This window comes from Sceloporus occidentalis, unplaced genomic scaffold (assembly GCF_023333645.1).
Source record: "Sceloporus occidentalis isolate IW3139 unplaced genomic scaffold, rSceOcc1.0.p SCAF_5, whole genome shotgun sequence".
Classification (NCBI taxonomy): Eukaryota; Metazoa; Chordata; class Lepidosauria; order Squamata; family Phrynosomatidae; genus Sceloporus; species Sceloporus occidentalis.
The window spans coordinates 155,805,649-155,825,072 of NW_028316985.1; the positions used below are offsets into that span (position 1 = coordinate 155,805,649).

At 45.1% G+C, this 19,424-nt stretch overlaps 1 protein-coding gene across 1 annotated transcript in view; it reads left to right on the plus strand.

The window, feature by feature from the left end:
* The first annotated feature begins 470 nt into the window (after positions 1-470).
* The window catches only part of ANXA5 (annexin A5), a 45,866-nt gene continuing 26,912 nt past the window's right edge, over positions 471-19,424 (plus strand). The window contains exons 1-2 of the mRNA XM_089525865.1: positions 471-522; positions 1,894-1,935. Of these exons, the coding sequence (XP_089381991.1) occupies positions 1,927-1,935 (9 nt within the window). The 5' untranslated portion in view covers positions 471-522; positions 1,894-1,926. The remainder of the gene's footprint in view (positions 523-1,893; positions 1,936-19,424) is intronic.

A 19,424-nucleotide genomic window follows, 5' to 3' on the forward strand; every position in this document is an offset into this window, starting at 1 on the left:
GACAGAAAGTTTAAAAGGCAGGGCATGTCCTGGAAAAGGAGTCCTTCTGGTCACCCTGAATGGAGGACCTTTTGGAATTCCTCCTGGACAGAAGGAGGAAAGGGAGGACAGGTCCAGGAAAAGGAGGACCAAGTCTGGTCACCCTGTTTAGAAAGGACCTGAAGGCCCACAAGGACAAGGGGGAAGCTCAGCAGGAGATGGGGAGAGAGAGAGAGAGAGAGAGTGGGGAGGGAGGCCAGTTTGGTCCAGCCACCCCCATGACCAAACCCAGACCCCAGCCCTAGCCACCCTCCATCTTGTGACTGTGAGGGAACTTGGGAAGAAGGCGGGAGGGAGCCTAGCTAGGAGTGCCCCCAGAAGGCCTGCCCCTCTTGGGTTGAGGCCAGAGGAGCCTGGGAGTGGCCAGAGCCCAAAGGGAGTGGGCCTCCTGGGCGGGGGAGGAGGCAGCCCGAGCTGAAGACTTTCCCACTCAGCCCTTCGCCATTGCCTCCTCTGTCTCCTCCGGCTGAAGTTGCTCTGAAGGTGAGTTAGAGGGAATGGGAGGGAGAACCCCTGCAGAGCCCCCCACTCCATCCTTTCAGACCCCCAGGAGCTCAGGTCCTGGACTTGCCTCCTCCCAAAGTGGGGAATCCCATGATCTCCGCTCCTTTTTGAGCCAGTGGTTCCCCAAACTTTGTTCCTCCAGGTGGTTTTTGGACTCCAGCTCCCCAGAATCTATTCCTCTCTCCAATCTTGCCTATTTAATTAATTTTAAGTTACATTTTATTATCTGTTGTTTTTAGTGTTATTGTTATTTTAGTTTTAGGGTAAGGGCTAAGGGGATATGCACTTTTATGTTATGTCTGTACTATGTATTTTATTTATGTATTTCATTGTAATGCGCCTTGATCCTCCTTATGGAAAGGCAGGATATCAATAAATCTATCATCACCATCATCATCATCATCTCTGGCCATTTGGAGGATATCTTTTGCAGGCTGATTCCCCATCATAACATCATTACTAAGCATTGAAACAACATGCAGGCATCTGACTAACATCTCCAGTTGTGTTTTTTAACCCTCCTGTTTGGTTTGTAACATCTTGCCTGATGAAGAAGCCCATGGAGCTTTGAAAGCTTGCAACAAGTATATTGTGCATTTCAGTTTGTCAATAAAAGTATCACTGAGGGATTTTTAGTTAGCTTTATGTTAGAGAGGTTTTACTCATGTAATGTTGCTGTTTTGGATTATACTCAGCTTGACAGGTTTTGATTCTTCTTATTTTATTTGACCCCCTGCTATGTAAAGTACTGTGCAAACATTACAGCATTCTATAAATAAATGTTAATAATAATAATAATAATAATGAATGCAAAAGATCTGACTTTAGGGCTACTCAGAATGAACATAAGAAAGCTAAAGCCCAGCCCCTGCTTCCACCCGGCAGAATTAATGCCTTTCGGCTCCATCCTATGGGATCCTGGGATTTGTACTTTGTTGTGGCAACAGAGCTCTCTGAGACAGAAGGCTTCTCAGGGAGCTACAAATCCCAGGATGTCATTGCATTGAAGCTATGGCAGTTGGAGCAGTATGAAGCTGCATTAATTCTGCCATTTAGACACAAAAAGGAGAACTTTCTCCTTGCAAGGCCTCTGGGGGAATGTTAATGGGAAAAGTCAGGGCGTTGGCTGTCGAGAGCAGAGTCCCGGAAGCGGAGGAGGCTGCATCTGCACTGTCAAAATGATCCGATTTGATGTGATGTCAAACTGGATTATTTTGACAGTGTGGATGCAGCCAGAGCCGGTGCTTTGAATATGTAGTTTGGCGCAACCGTTTCTGGGGAAACATTTTAGCTGCATCCCTTGGAAGTCTCCAGGGCTAAACCTGATACTCCTGTTCTCCTCTTTTGCAGCTTCTCTTCCTCGCCTGACAAGTCCCTGAAGCCATGGCAAAAGTAAGTCAGACTTTTCTTGTTTCTTTTTATATCGTTTTCCTTTTAAGATCCCCTTGGGTAAAAGGAAAGGCACAATTTTCACGTTTGCATCATTTGGCCTGATGTTTATTCATCTCTTTGTGGATTGATTTGCACATCTATCAGAGCTACCTCTAAAGTAAACAGGACAAAGTTGGGTGCATCTTGTTGTTGTTGTTGTTGTTGTTGTTGTTGTGTGCCTTCAAGTCATTTCCGACCCTAACCAGAAAACCTGTCATGGGTTTTTCTTGGCAAGATTTCCTTGGAGGAGGTTTGCCCTTGCCTTCCCCTGAGGCTGAGAGAGTGTGACTTGCACAAGATCACCCAGTGGGTTGCATGGCTGAGTTGGGAATCGAACCCTGGTCTCCAGAGTTGCAGTCCCAACACTCAAACCACCATGTGTCTACATTGTAAACATAGTACAGTTTGACACCACTTTAAGTGCTCTAACCTTAACCTGTAGAATCCTGGGACTGGTAGTTTTACAAGTTCTTTAGCTTTCTCTGCCAAAGAGTGGTGGTCCCTCACAAAACTATAAACCCCAACATTCCTTAGCTTGGAGCTACAGCACTTAACATGGGGTCAAACTGCATTATTTCTACAGTGTAAATGTAAAGCGAGAGTTTAATTCTGTGCAGATTTGAACTTAGATCCCCTATGTTAAAGCCCAACATCTTTGAGCATCCTTGAACTTTTCTTTCCATGGTAAGCATGCAGTACTGCAGTAATCATGTTTGGTGAAAATTTGTCAGCCAGATGAGTTGCTTGAGTTTTTAAAGTGCTTTATATCCATCCTGTAGAATCCTGGGATTGTTAGTTTTACAAGGAACAACGGGTGCACCTACACTGTGGAAATAATGCAGTTTGGCCTTCTATGCGAAAGTAGTACAAAAATTCACATCCCAGCAGTCTGTAGGATGGAGCCATATCAGTTACAGCGGGGTCAAACTGCATTATTTCCACACTGAAGGTGCACCCATTGTTCCTGCCATTTAGTGTATCCTCACAACAATCCTGTGAGGTAGGTTGACTTGAGGGGCAGTCAATCAGCCAGCTTAATTGCAAAGGGATGCTAGGAATGGTTGTCATTTTCTGACCATACTTCCCGGTGACGTTGTAGTAAATTTCCACCAAAAAAGGTACAGTACAGGGATAGGAACCAGTAAATACTCAGAGCTGCCCTGTTTCCTTTAGTCTCTTCTCCACAAATCCTTCTTTTCCAAAGCTGGGTGATTTTTGGTGCATGGGGAAGATGGCATGAGAACATGGAAAAAAGTTACTATTTCAGACTAAGAGCCCCAGAATCCTCCAGCCACTATAGTCACTGGCCATGGATTCTGCAAGCTGTAGTCTAAAGTAATAATTTCCCTAAGTTATTTGTTAAGATGGGGGAGACTTTCACTTTTTACTCAGTTTGCTAATTGTTCAAAGTTGGATTCTCTCTCAGAAACCCATCACACCAAGGGAGGGTGAATTAGGCACAATGTGTTCTCCTCCTCCCTGTATGAAATGATCCACGTCAGACTTTTTCCATTTTCCGCTCTTTTCAGCCAAGTTTCTCTGCCCTGTAAATTGGTGGGTGTTGCCTGTTTCTAGTGGTTAAGAAAGGGGAGGGGAGTCTGCTTTGCTTCCTTTTGCACTATTTACTCTTTCTGGCTACTTTGCCTTTCTTTCTTTCTTTCTTAAAAGCCGAATAGCCTTTAAGAAGTTATTTCTTCATACACTTTTGAAATAAATTCTTCCTGATGTTGCCTGACAAGGCTTTCTTGGCGTGAGGAGGAATGGTAGCTGAGGGTTAAATTATACATGGGGTGGGAGTAATAGAAGGTCAGGTTACACATGGCGTGACTGGAACTGCCAGTGTCTTTTAAATATTTTCCATAAATTGTCTCATTTGAGGACACAAATTGGATTGGGATTTTGGTAAGAGGGGACTAGAACGTCTCTGCTTGTGCTACAGCCCCCAGTCTTCCCTCTTTCCTGCTGTTAGCCACAGAGAGGGAAAACTGCAAACTGAAACCTGAGGTCCAAAACACACTGCAGAAATAATCCTGTTTAAGACTACTTTAACTGCCCTGGTTCAATGCTAGGGAATTCTGAGAACTGTGGTTTTGCAAGACATTTAGCCTTCTCTGTCAGGGAGCTCTGGGGCCACAGTAAACTACAATGCCCAGGCTCCCCTAGCACTGAGCCAGGGCAGTTAAAGCAGTCTCAAACTGGATTATTTCTGCATTATGTTTTGGACCTGAGTTTTCTCCTTCACTGCTAACTCTGGTTTTGTGGGGGGAATGACTCCATTTGCAGAATCAGTTTGGGACAGATAGACACCCCTCACCCCACCCCAGCACATCACAACTCCAGTCCAAATTCTCCTGGGATGCTTTTTTGTAAAATAAAAAGACATTTGAAGTTTCAGTTACAAAATGTCGGTGTCAAGTGCAGAGCTTTGAAACGCAACTTTCTGAAAGTATAGCTCCCAGAATCCCGCAAGCAGCCTGGCCACTATTCATGATCTCTGGGGGATTCTGGGAGTTATAATCTCAGGAAGTACAGTATCCAGTTTCCAAAGGTTAATTCTGATACAGTTTGATACCTTCATAGAATTATAGTTGCAAGGTGACTCAAGATTCTACCTAAACATTAGGAAAAACTTCCTAATGAAACAGACTTCCTTGGAGGGTTGTGCACTCTTCTTCTTTGGATCTCTTTAAGTGGCCAGATGTCCACACCTTGAGTGCTTTAGCTATGGATTCCAGCACTAAATCTAGCTCATTGTTCTTTCAGTGCTGGAATCTAAGGCTAAAACACTTGAGGTGTGGACAGCTGATCTCAGTTTAACGAAGTCTGAAGAAGAGGGTATTACCCTCCAAGGCAGTCTTTTCCATTACTGCATTATCAGGAAGTTTTTCCTAATGTTTAGGGGGAATCTTGTTTTCTTCTAATTTGAATTAATTTGTTTCTATCTTAGGACATTATCACACTATACTCTTATAGTGCTATTATTTCACTTTAACTGCTCTGTCTGCCCTATGGAATCTTTGTATTTGTTGTAGTTTAGGGAGGGACATTCAAAATTCTTAGCCAGAGAACTCTTTGTTGTTATTGTGTGCCTTCAAGTCATTTCTTACTTATGGTGACCTCCAAAACAAACCTATCAGAGGGTTTTCTTGGCAAAATGTATTCAGAGGAGGTTTCCAATGGCCTTCCCCTGAGGATGAGAGTATGTGACTTGCCCAAGGTCACCCAGTGGGTTTCATGGCCATGTTGGGAACTGAACCCTGGTCTCCAGAGTCATAGTCCAACACTCAAACCACTATGCCAAGACAGCTCTTAGGCCTCACTAAACTACAAACCCCAGAATTTCATAGGAGGCAACCATAGCAGTTGAAGTGAAATAATAGCACTGTAACAGTGTGGTATGATATTGTGCTTCATCTCGGCAGCCAAAAACAAGATGGTGCTATTTTTACATGACATCTCTTCAGATATTTAAAGATGGCTACCCTACCGCCTCTCAACCCTCTCCAAGCTAAACACATCCAGTTCCTTAAGCCATTCTTCATAGAGCTTGGTTTCCAGACCTTTCGCCATCTTGGTCATTCTTCCCCAGACATGTTCCGATTGGCAAATATCCTTCTTGAACTGTGGTGTCCAAAACTGGGCAGAATATTCCAGGTGAAGTCTGACCAAAGTAGAATAGACTGTCACTATCACTTCCCATGATCTGGATACTATATTTGAGTTGATGTAGCCTAGAATTGCACTGGCTGACTCATGCTTAGCTTGTGGTCTGCTGTCAGAAGAGAAATCTGCACAGATTGAGAGAATGTATGGTTACACAATTTTTCTAGCAATCTGCTCCCTTTACATTGGTTTTTGATGCAATATTGGTTTTTGATGCTTGGAGTCAAAGCATTGCAATAATCCTTTCTGCTTCTTTGAAGGTCTTAACATAGTCTGGCCAGAAATGAAATACCTTCAAGAATTTGGGATTTTTTTTTTTGGACTTTGGTCTTACAGTCCCCAGCCAGCATGGTTGCTGGAGATTCTGGGAGTTGTAACTCCCTGCCCCAAAGTAATCAAGATACAGTAGGTCCTTGGTATACACTGGAGTATGGTTCCATGAACTCCCCCTGCCATGGATAAAAAAATCTGTGGCTGCTCAAGTCCCATTAAATACAGTGGCATAGTAAAATGGTGTCTGTTATATAAAATGACAAAATGAAGGTTTGCTTTTTGGAATTTATACATATTAAATATATTTTCAAACCGTGGATGCTTGCACCTATGGATAAAAAAAATCTGTGTATATGGAGGGCTGACTGTAAATGTATTCTTTTCAATAAAAAAGAGTCATTCTGTAATAAAAACAGATACAGTAGTAAATTCTATGCTTGAGATGCCATTGACCTGATGCCAATAGGGCAACCTCTCCCTTAGGACCAGCTCACACCTAACATGGCAAGGATAGAGGAACTAGCGGCATGTGTGACTCAGAAGGAGGCACCATCTTATCATCTTGGTAGTAAAATGTCTTGGGCATGGAGAAGCCTGTAAATGTCAAGTCATCTGGACAAAGGTTCCTTTTCTGTTCTTTTACCCAGCATGCAAAGATTTCATGTATGCATGGGCAGTCAGTGAAGTCGGGAACAGAAGTATGGAAAGGTGGAAACGTGTTCTTGGAATGGATGGAAGGTGTCTTCAAATCAAGATACTAATTAAACTAAATTAATGTGGAAGAATTGTTTGAAAATAGGAATCAGTTTATGCAAACCATCTACATGCTGAAATCCTTGCAGTTCAGATGTGAATCTTGGGATAATATAGAAAAAATCTTGATAGTAGATTCAATGATATATTATTTAAAAGTGTGTGCCTTGAAGTCACCTGTCAACTTATGGTAACCTAATGAATTTCATAAGATTTTCTTATGTAAGGAATGCTCAGGGGTGGTTTTGCCATTTCCTAATAAGATCAGCAAAATATAAATCAAATGAATAAACATGGATCCAGACAGCTAGTTTTGCCTGCAGTTGCTTGGATGCTTGCAGTGTGGTCCAGATAATTGAACACTTGCAACCGATTTTCAGAGATACATATCTCTCACTTAGTTCAATGGGAAAGCTTTAATGGAAATGGCTTATTATTTTAAGACTTCACTAGTATCTAACAGAAGTGCTCTGAAGATGCCAGCCACAGATGCTGGTGAAATGTCTGGAATAAATTCTTCTAGAACATGGCCACATAGCCCCAAAAACCCCACAAAAAACTATGGTGCCCTTGCTTTATCATTGAAATCTTGTTATATGCTATTGCTGTGAGACTGCAGCTTATGCTTTGTATTCTGTAATTTCACATATAATTTTTAAAAAGAAGACAGCCAGGGCACATTTATTTTGTCAGACCTATAATAAGAGTTTGGTTATTTTAACCTTTTAACTCCTTTAGCTGAAGCGTTGGCTTCTGCAACTGTTTTTACTTTGTTTACTTTTGATTTATAGCTTTTTATTGTTTTTCTGTTTTCCTTGTGTATCAAGTTTATGGTTTTATTATTGTGAAGTGCACTGGAGTCTACTGTGGCAACAGTTGGCATATTAGGGTTCCATAAACAAATAAATGTAAATGATTTTATACTATAGCTACCTTGTATTTACTTTGATAAAAAACAGCAAGAATAAACTGCTGAATAAAGGTCACAAATATACTAGACAGTGCAGTTTTGTTTGCTGCATTATATACAATACCTTTCATGTTTTTCTTTTTTAAAAAAGAAAGTACATCTGGGATTGATAAGAAAGAAGCAGCCCATAATACTTATTCCCAGCCTCAGCGTCCATTTAAAAAAAAAGGGTAAATGGACATTTTTGTAGCTGTAAAGTTTTTAGATATGCTGCTTTAAATAGAGCTTGCATTGGTGATATTTGAATAACCTGATATAAAACAAAGCCAAAGAGCAGCCTTGGAGGTTGAAGTTATGACTGATGAGAGGAACAAAAAAATTTGAAAGGGGATTAAGCATTTCCTCTCCACCAGGCACTCATATTTGCATTGTCAAAGGCTGCTTTTCATTTTTTAAAAATAATTAGATGGCTGTTGCCCTTTAACTGCTTTCTCCTTTTATAACATCATCTTCCTAAATTCCTTTCCCTTGTGCAGGGCATAAAAAATAGAGTACTTTATCCCATCTCCTGTTGCTGGGAAGGTAGCATAGAAGAGTGATTTCTGTGAAGGAAACTGGTTGAAATTAAAAGCTTTTTTTATTTTTTAAAATATTTCTGTCCCACACTATATAACAATGTACCATCTCAGGGGAGCATACAAGTAAAATCAATATAAATAGGTTGAAACAATTTCAAGCAAAGGTAATTTAAGGAGATCAAAAACTCATTCAACATTACAAGTTGAAACAGGTTTAAAAGGTTAGTCTGTTCTTCCTCAACCCACTGTTCGGTGTGCTTCCCATACAAAGGTTCTATTGGGAGTCTGTTTACTTTTTTCTCCCACATCAGTCGTGTTTGGCCCTGCTGTAACATTCAAAGTTGCATGTCAAGAAGCATAACATCTAGGGTATAAGGAATGTGCAAACATGAACCAACTGCAAACAAAGTGCTGTAATCCTTCCATCTTACAAAGATACACAAGCTAGTGGATGTACTCTAAAAGTAACCTGCACTTTGCATATGCTCAGCCTTAGTTCCCTGTAGAAGTGCTAATGTGATTCTCCCAGCAGCTGTAATGTTATAGTGCAGTACCATCCCCTGAGGTCTAAAGTATGCTTTTTGCTGCAACATCCACTTTGGTAATTGGAGGAGTTTTCTTGACCTGCGTGACTTGCCTTCCCTAGGAGAGCTGTTTGTGTAGCAGTACCTGTAGTTGCCACAATGTGTGGATGTCATCTGAAGAAGCTAGGAATTGGGCACAGCTAATTATTTTGCTGTGTCTTTTGTAGTATGCTGGCATCACAGTATATCAGATAGAAAAGTGAGACCTGCTCTGAGACAGAAGTTCCCAACCTGTGCTCAGAGGAGCCTACTTCCCAGGTGCTCAGCGGCCGCTCCTGGAAAATAAAAGAAATAAAAATTGAGTAAAATTAAAGAATAAGAATATATTCTTACATGTACTCCTAAACACCATTACCTTGTAACACATAGGGTATGCCTCTTAGGGGCTCTGCCATAGAAATAAGGACTCCATGTGTCAAAAAGGTTGGGAACCCCTGCTCTAAGATATATTTGATTGGACATTCAAGGGCTGGTATTTTTCTTTCTATTTCAAATTTTTTTAGAGGTTTTGATAAAATATAGATTGAATCTATTTGTTCAGAAAGGGGCTGTACAGACTGCCCCTTTTAGCTCCAGATTGGTGCTGTAGTAACCGCACACTGCAGGTCTGATCTTGTGACCGCAGAAAGGACGCCATAGCCACCGCAGCTTTTCAGCGCTCTTTTGTCACTGCATCATCTAAATGCAGTGCCAGAAGAGTGCCTTGACAGCACCCACCGTGTAGTGCAGCGCATTGTGTCACAGCAGCCTGGGGGTGAAGTTGGGGTATGCGTTGTGTGGCGCCATGCCCCGACTGCCCCCAGGCTGGCCTGAATGGCTGGCTTGTACAGCCTCGAAAATCCATATTTGCATAGAAAAAACCATGCCATCATCTGCTTAGATTTAGAACCACAGCAGTGCAGGTGTGTGGTTGTTTGGCATGAGCTTAAACATAAATGTAAGAGTTATTGCATTAGCAAAAAAGGCATATTTCTCTAGAGAATGCAGCCCCCAAATCCCATTTTTCCATCCTTCAAAGTCCACCAACTCCTCCATTTTTTTAAAAATGGCAAGATCATCAGTCAGATTACCTCCTGAAATGAAATGACATTGGCCAGAAATGTGTACCAACAAGGCATTTGCCCTTTTACCAATATGAATCCTCCAACTCTAGAGCCCTTTTCTGTGCTGGATCTGTATTAAAAGTAGTGATTGAAAGTGATGTACTTCCTGTATGTTAGGATGTACTGGTGTGGTCTGTGGATAATTGTGGAGGCATTTGTTCCTATCCCTTCTGTGGTTTCTGACCCTTGATTTAAAACCAATATAGGTGACACTATACATGGTATAAAGAGGAACATAATTCATACACCCACCTGCCTAATATAACATAGTCAGTATCTGTGCATTTTATACTGTAGTGTCAAATCTGTAGGAATGGGATGGGTGGGCAAATATGGTCCTCCAGAGGTTTTAGAGGTATTTTTTTCATAGCTATTGGCAGCATGGCCAATGCTAAGGGACAGTGAAGGATGTCTTCCCCAAATACCTGAAAGGCCACAGTTGTCCAGACTTGTTTGAAATAAATAAAAAGCAGCCTCGGGTCTGGTATGATGTCCACTAAAATGCCCAACTGGAGATCCCCCCCCCACCATGGACACTTGGAAACATTGTGTTATGCCTTATTACACAAATACATTCAGGACAGGGGAAACCTGCTTGAAAAGCCCAGAGAAAACATCTGGGAAGAACTCACAGCCACAAATCCCCTGTCCTTGGCCACAGATAAAGGGTTGAACTATACGTTACCATCAGCTGATCTGATTTTATTAATTTAGGGGAGGGGAGGGAGCTGTGGTGGAGTTAGTTTTGGCCCTTGCCACAGTGCCAATAACTCCCAGAAATTGACATCTGTTTTCTATTTCCAAGTTACTAGCCTGTCGGTTGGTATTTGTTGTTTGACACCGTGGGGTGTTTATAGTAAAACTATTACTCAAGGTGGCATTATGTGGCATTTGGAGATTTACTGTCTGGAAGCTTTTTTTTTTTTTTACTTTTGGGCAATTCAAAAAATTTGAGGGGCTATAAATAAGTTGACACTTTCCCCACCCCTGATTTAGACGTTCACTGAAACTATAGATTCCCCCCCCCCCCCCACAGATGTGTATAAGTGGTTTGAGTGTTGGACTCTAAGATTCAAACCCTGCACAGCCAACTGAGAAACCGTGGGCAAATCACACTCTTTCAGGCTAAGATGAGGGCAATGACAAAACTCCTTTGAATAAATCTTGCCAAGAAAACCCTAGGATAGAATATCCATCCATAAGTCAAAGTTGACTTGAAGGCACACAACAGCAAGAAACAGGTATGTAGTCAGTTTGCGATGTCTTCCCCCACCAGCAGAGAAGACAAAAAATAAACTGTGTATAATATTTTTCCAGGGGGCGGGGGCGGAATTAGCTGAGAATATTTTGAATTGATAAAAAATAAGAAAATTAATACAAACTGGAAGGGTCTCATAACAGCTCTTCTTTTTTAAAACCCACCTACGTTGGGGAACAGTTAGCCATGACTTGTGCAATGTTTAGTTTGGCTTGAGTTTTGTTTGGTTTTTTTGTTTTCTTTACATCATCCCTTTGTTCATCTTCTCTTGCATGCAGTTACTACTTCTCTTGTTTTCAGAGGGCATGCATGCACACAAATGATCTGATTGTCATCCTCTCCCCTATAGCTTCGTTTACATAGTTAAGTTCTGGCTGCAATCCTGGATAATTAAATCCTGAGCGGTCTGGTAGTTTTCCAGTGAAGCAGCCTCATCTGAAACACCTGGTTTCTGCTCTTGGAAAACAAAACAAAACTCTTAACTGTATTCTCTATCACAGCCTCTGTTCCTTGATGTTCTTGTGTAACAAATACTAAACATCTAAATGGTTCTTGCTGCACCTTTGAGACTAACTGTTCAAGAGAAGTTGTACCAAGGCTATGAAAGCTCATACTACAGATTCTTTCACACATTGATTGTCTCAAAGGTGCAGCAAGATCCTTTTGCTTGTTGATGTTCCAGACTAGTATGGCTATGTCTCTAAGTACTAAGCATGTATATGCTTGCATGTGCAAGGCCTCAAATAATCTGAGCTGTTTAATTGGAATAATTTGTCAGTGAGTGAGGATGCATTGCAAAACTTTGCATGTGGGATTGATGCTTTGGATGTGCTCCCGTGGGATCTCTTTGTTCTAAAGCACTTTGCTGGAGTTTGCCAAGGCTGGTGTCATGATAAAATCTAAGGACTGAGTTAAGAGTAGCACTCACACAAATATTGTGTAACTCTTTCCTGCTACACAGTGTGCTGCAGGTTTTAACAATGAATAATCTGGATTTTATTCCCATTTGTATCTTTATAAATGTTATTCTTTGGCTTAAAATAGAATTAATGGAAAAGTTGGACAGAATACTTCTGTACACATACTGACCATTTAAGAAGAGCAAGTTCTGAATCAGAATGTACTCCTTAATTGGTGAAAATGATCAAGGAATAATTTAGCCAATACAGTCGGCCCTCCCTATCGGGCTTGCTTTGAGCTTACGTGGAAGGAAAGCCCCAGCAGAAATAATGGGGCATGTACCCGTGCCGTGCACCCTGTGCACCGCCACAAGCACATGCCCCATTATTTTCTATGGGGCTTGAGCATACACTCTTTTCCCCATAGGCGGGGGGGGGGGAGGTCTGGAACGGATCCCCTGTGTATGGGGAGGTGCAAAAAGTGCCATATGTGTGTGTGTGTGGGGGGGAGGTCTGGAACGGATCCCCTGTGTATGGGGAGGTGCAAAAAGAGGCTGCTTTTTGTGACTTCTTTTTGCGTCGCGGCCTGGAATTGGCTTTATCTGGGACTCAAACCACCAGGTGATGTCCAAGGTGACAGTGTGTGCCAGGAGCACGTAGCAAGATGTAAATATACTGTGTCATCTTTGCAAGGGGGAAGATATTCCAAGATTCACAGGAAATTGTACAGGAAGGGGCAGAGCAAGGTGTCCACATGGCAAATGTGTATATAAGCTCAGATGTCCGTTTGTACATTTTGTTGGGGTTTGTAGTTGGTGGATGGTGTTGGTATATGCTGGCATATTCCTTCTGGGTGGCCAAGAAAATATGCTGTTAGGGACATACACATGCATAAGTTGCATTATGGATGCAGGGCCAAAAAAACCATTGTGCAGTGGACATATTCTGATACTAGCAGAAGTTCCTTGTCTTCGCACATTCCACATTGTACGTTATGTGTTGTGGCTGTGTATTCTGTATTTTACATTGAGCAATGGCACTTAGTCATTGACTAGTATTGCATGTTAGTATTCTGCATGGGGTTGCATAGCATATACCTATAGTATCTCTATCTCCAGGTAATTAGCTATGCTAATAGGGTGCTAGGTTTCAGCCCTTGCATGTCTTTCTTGCAAGGGGAATGCTTGGAGTAGTGGCAGTTTGTTGGCTTGGAGCGGATATCTACCAGGTAGCCAAACATTCTTCAGGCTTTTCCCTAACTTTGGAGCTGATGAACGGTGCAGGGACTGAAGCACCCCTGCCAGCATGAGCTTCTATTTCTTCAGTGGTGGAAGGAAGCCAGAGGCACACTTACTATGGCAGTCACTGTTGCATTTAATTCACCTAGATGTCTTTTTTTTTCCTTTTGTTACTATAGTGTAGTGTGGCAGCTGTTCTGCTCAGAGGTAATATGATTCATCTTTGACCTGCCCTAGTACACTGCAAAATAAATTATGTCTTTTTTGTGTGGCAGATATCAATACTGCTTTCTTCTTTGCCCTTCCTTTTGGCATATGGGTGCCCTCAGAGGTTCCACTTATTAACAGTGGAGCCAGTGAATTAAAACGGATAAGCAGAGCTGAGTTTTTTGGATGAACTGAAAGAACAAAACCAGTGGTGGTTAGCAACTTCCATGTCAGTGGGCTAGAGAATCCATTCTGATTTTGAGGTTAACCTTTAAAGGAACTGGTGATAGGGACAAACCTATTTGGGTGATAGGGTTTTCCTTGGATAGGTCCTTTAACGTTCAGGCTAAAATCTGCACCAGATTCACCACTGCAGTGGCATGAGATCTGTTACCCAAAAAGATGGAGGGGGGATTTGGGGTCCCCACCAACTGTGTCAGCATCTCTTTAAATGTTGGGGGAATTGCTTACCTCAAGAAGACTTGTGAGAACCTCAGTAACTTAAAGATTGTCTTCGCCTATGTATATCAGTACTAATTGTAGGAGGACTCTAAATTTGGTAACTATGGTGCGGTACAGACCGCCAAAAACCGGTGGCCTCCTGGTGTCTGTTTTTCCGCCAGAGTTAAGCCACAGCCACCAAACCACTGGTGCACCCGTTACGTAAGAACCATGTATACAGGGCGCCGCCATTTTTACACCCTCGTCATGTGCTAGGGTTGCGGGGCATGTGGGTGCTCCGCCCCGAAGCTACCCTAGCACATGACAAGGGCGTCCCTAAAGGCCCGTTTGTACTGGGCCTAAAAGAAGGTTTTTATTTAGAAATATGCAAGAGTGCAACCAAAGACATGATAGCAGTTCAAACAGAAACACTATATAGAGCTAACAGAAATAGAAGTAAAGAAATTGGATAGCAGAGGCTTAGGGTTGTAGAGGGGGTATATTTACCTGTCCTGAAGAGGAATCCATGGAAAACTGTGTGTAGCTCAGATGGCTTCTGAGGGTGGCACAGTGAGTGAAAGATGCTTTCTGTGCATAAATAAGGCTAGAGCTGGAGCTGATATTTATGCAGTGGACACTTGTTATACGCTGGGGTTTGGTTCCAAGATCCCCCGTGGATAACAAAATCTGTGGATGCTCAAGTCCCATTAAATAGAATGACATAGCAAAAAGGTATCCCTTATAAAAAATGGAAAATCAAGGTTTGATATTTGAAATTTATACTTTTTTTTGAACATTTTCAAACCATAGATGCTTGAATCCGTGTATAAAAATCCATGTATAAGAAGGGTCAACTGTATCTGATATCCTAGCCTTGATAGGTTGTAGGTGCTATTCTGCACTGTAACAAAGACCGGATAGTCTTCCCAGGGAATTGAAAAAAAAATTCTAGAATGACTGATGGCTTTAATTTCAGAGTAAGAAAAACATTGACTGGATTTAGGACAAGCCCAGGATAGATGGCTAGGGAAGTTGACTGGGAACGTGCCAGGGAGTAGATAGCAAGTATGGGCTTAATCCCACTGCCTTTGTCTCCAACGCATGAGGATATGTGACAAGTCTGGGAGGAGGATGGAGCAATCAGCAAACCATTTAGCCTTTATCTTGGTATCACCTGGGTCCTCCACATGTCTTTGGGTCAATGTGCCTTTCCCATGAGAAAGCATCATGGTGTTCCAAAGGTCGTCATGACCTCAAGAACATGCTTGGCTCCAATATGAAAATAAGAAAACACCATAGACATCATGTGGAGTGTTGGGAATGCTAACAGAACCAACTTCCATGATTGTTTAAAAAATGATCCAAAAGGCAGTATTTGACAAAGTAATAATAAATAATAATAAAAGTTTTATTTATATACCGCAACCTTCCATAGATCAGGGCGGTTTACAACAGTGAAAAATACATAAATCAACAAATCGCGCGCAAACAGTGCATCAAAGAAACAATAAAAACAATAAAAAGGATAAAACCCCAATTAGCCCTTCCTCATGGCCACGGAAGAGGAGGGAGGCCCTAAAAAGATGTTCATGGGGGGAATGCTTGATGAAATAAGAAGGTCTTTAAATCCTTCTTAAATTGGGCCAGGGAGGTAGTCGAGCGGAGCTCAGCGGGCAGCGTATTCCAGAGGGCCGGGGCGGCGATGGAAAACGTCCGCTTAGTGACGGAAGAAAGCCTAGCCCCTGGCACCTTCAGGAGTTGCTGCCCAGATGTTCTGAGGGTGCGGGACGGAATATATGGGGAGAGGCGGTCCTTCAGGTATCCTGGACCCAAGCCATTTAGGGCTTTATAGGTAATTACCAACGCCTTATATTGAGCTCGGAAGCGAATAGGCAGCCAGTGAAGATCTTTTAAAATCGGTGTTATATGGCTGGTCCTGGGAGCACCAGTGACCAGCCGGGCTGCCATATTCTGCACCAATTGTAGCTTCCGAGTTTGGTATAAGGGTTGCCCCATGTAGAGTACATTGCAAAAATCCAATCTTGAGGTTACCAGAGCATGTACGATCGTTTCAAGGTCCCTCTGGGCCAGGTATGGGTGCAGCTGGCGAATCAGCCGAAGCTGATAACATGTGCTCCTGACCGTCGCACTCACCTGAGCAGTCAGGTGAAGCGACGAATCCAGAAGCACCCCCAGACTGCGCACGGAGTCCTTCACAGGGAGCGTGACCCCGTTCAGGACAGGTGGAACCACCACCATTCCTGGACCAGGGGAACCTATCACTAGTACCTCCGTTTTCTCTGGATTCAGCTTGAGTCGGTTTTCCCTCATCCAGCCCATTACTGACTCCAGACAGGCCACAAGAGGAGAGACACCATCCCCAGTCACTGCATCAGTCGGAGACATAGAGAAAATAATTTGGGTGTCATCAGCGTACTGATAACCCCGCGCCCCATGTCTCCGGATGACCTCTCCCAGCGGTTTCATGTAAATGTTAAATAGCATGGGAGACAGAATGGCCCCTTGAGGGACCCCGGTTTTAAGGGGCCTCTCGTCGGAGCATACGTCTCCCAGCTGCACCATCTGGGACCTCCCAGAGAGGTAGGACCGGAACCACTGGAGCGCAGTGCCCCCGATTCCCACCTCCGCTAGGCGCCCCAGAAGGATACCATGGTCTATGGTATCGAAAGCCGCTGAGATGTCCAAGAGCACCAGCAGGGACACGCTTCCCCTGTCGATACCCAGACGGAGATCATCGACCAAGGCGACCATGGCCGTCTCAACCCCGTAACCCGCCCGGAAGCCAGTTTGAAATGGGTCTAGATAATCCGTTTCATCCAAGACCGTCTGAAGTTGGATTGCAACCGCCCTCTCGATCACCTTCCCCAAAAATGGCAGCAGCGAAACTGGCCGATAATTATTATATACCAGGGGGTCGAGGGAGGGCTTTTTCAGAATAGGTTTTACAATGGCCAATTTGAGTTCTGATGGAAATTGGCCCTCCCTCAAAGATGTATTAATAATCCGGCGTAACAACGAAGTTACCGCCGGTCCCCCCTGGGCCGCTAGCCACGAGGGACAGGGATCGAGAGAGCAGGTCGTCTTCCGGACTCTTCCGAGGAGCTTGTCCACATCATCGGTACTCACCAACTCAAATCGATCCAGTACAATAAAGTCCACGGAGGCTCTGGACACCTCTACCCTAGGTTTTGCTTGAATGTCGGCGTTAAGACCTTCGCTTATCCGAGAGGTTTTATCCGCAAAAAAGTCGTTAAATTGGTCACAGCAGGCCTTAGAAGGTTCAAGGATCTGGTTCAGGGAGGGGGGGAGCTGAGTTAGCTCCCTGACCACCCTGAACAACTCTGCTGGACGCGACTCTGCGGACGCAATGCGAGCAGCATAGAACGAATTCTTTGTTGCTCGTATTGCCTCTCCGTAGTCCTCTAACAGTTGGTCTAGGAGAGCCTTGTCGTCTAAGCAAAGGTATTTCCGCCAACGGTACTCTAGCCGTCGCAGTGCCCGCTTCCTAGCCCGGAGGTCTTCCGTATACCAAGGCTTACATTTGGAAGCGGGCCTGAGAGGGCGCTTCGGGGCGATACTGTGTATAGCCCTTGAAAGACCGGTATTCCAGATACCGGTGAGGGCATCAACAGAATCGCCGTCGCTACCAACCATGAGCCCCTCTAAGGCCTCTTGGAACCTTCCAGGTTCCATCAGCCTTCGAGGGTGGACCATCCGAATAGGTCCACCACCCCCGGGGGGGATCTGGGTAGAGACCTTGATTTTTGCCTCTACCAGGAAATGATCCGTCCATGACAAGGGGGAAATATTAACTATTTCCGCCCACGGATTTTCCGCATCCGAACAGAAGACCAAATCGAGAGTATTACCTGCACAATGTGTGGGACCCTGTATCAGCTGGGACAGGCCCATGGCTGCCATGGTTTCCATGAATTCCCGAGCCGCACCGGATGGAACATAGCTGGCCGCAAGAGGGATGTTGAGGTCGCCCAGGACAAGAAGCCTGGGCGTCTCCAACATCAGCTCTGCGACCAACTGTGTCAGCTCGTTAAGGGAGTCCGCTAATGCACGGGGTGGCCGATACACTAACAGAATCCCTAGACTGTCCCTAGCCTTTAGGGTCAGGTAGATACACTCAATATGGGACGTCTGTCGGATGTGGTTCCTGATGAGGGACACGGTGTTCCTATGTATCAAGGCCACACCCCCCCCCGCCCACCTAACCTGCGCTGGTCCTTCACCGAGAACCCAGCAGGCAGGGCCTGAGCCCACACAGCATCCCCTTCAGGCCCTAGCCAGGTCTCGGTAATGCAAGCCAGGTCACATTTTGAGTCCTCCACAAGGTCGTGGAGGATGTGGGTCTTGTTATTGATAGACCTGGCATTGCACAGGAGCAGTGACAGGGTTTGTGGCACGGTTGGAGCGACCCTCAGGTTCCTTTGGTTGGGAGGGGGACCGGAAGGAGGGATAGATATGATGCATCGATCCCTCCTTCCCCTGGAACGTAAGCCCCTTCTCCCACCGCCATACCTCCCCTTGCCCCACACTACCTCAATAGGAGCTCCGCTCAGCACGATGTTATCCCTTCCCTCCCCAGCCTGTGCATTCCCCACCACCAGTTCCTCCCCCCATCCCACCGTGGCAATATAAAGAGCAGGGGTTTAGCCACCCCAGGCATCCCCTGCTCTAAGGGCTCGAACCCAGCCTCCCTAACCCACCTAAAAAACGCAGCTGCGCAGTTGCGCAGCTGCGCGCTTGCTCTCTGGGGAGCCGCAGATGGTAAGTCCTGGGCGGCTCCTCCGCGTGGGTGCGCAGCTGCGCAGTGTCCTCCAAACACGGAGGGCCGTCCAGCGGCACAGCGGTGGCCCCAGCAGCAGCAACACAGTCCTTGGGGGCGGGCAGAGGCGGGACGGAGGAGGAGGGCCAGACGCGTTGGATTTATCTAGGTCGCTCTCACCGACACGCCCCCTCCTCCGCCTTCCTCCAGGTGTTCCTGGCCCCCGGGATGGGCGCTTGCTCTCTGGGGAGCCGCAGATGGTAAGTCCTGGGCGGCTCCTCCGCGTGGGTGCGCAGCTGCGCAGTGTCCTCCAAACACGGAGGGCCGTCCAGCGGCACAGCGGTGGCCCCAGCAGCAGCAACACAGTCCTTGGGGGCGGGCAGAGGCGGGACGGAGGAGGAGGGCCAGACGCGTTGGATTTATCTAGGTCGCTCTCACCGACACGCCCCCTCCTCCGCCTTCCTCCAGGTGTTCCTGGCCCCCGGGATGGGCGCTTGCTCTCTGGGGAGCCGCAGATGGTAAGTCCTGGGCGGCTCCTCCGCGTGGGTGCGCAGCTGCGCAGTGTCCTCCAAACACGGAGGGCCGTCCAGCGGCACAGCGGTGGCCCCAGCAGCAGCAACACAGTCCTTGGGGGCGGGCAGAGGCGGGACGGAGGAGGAGGGCCAGACGCGTTGGATTTATCTGGTCGCTCTCACCGACACGCCCCCTCCTCCGCCTTCCTCCAGGTGTTCCTGGCCCCCGGGAT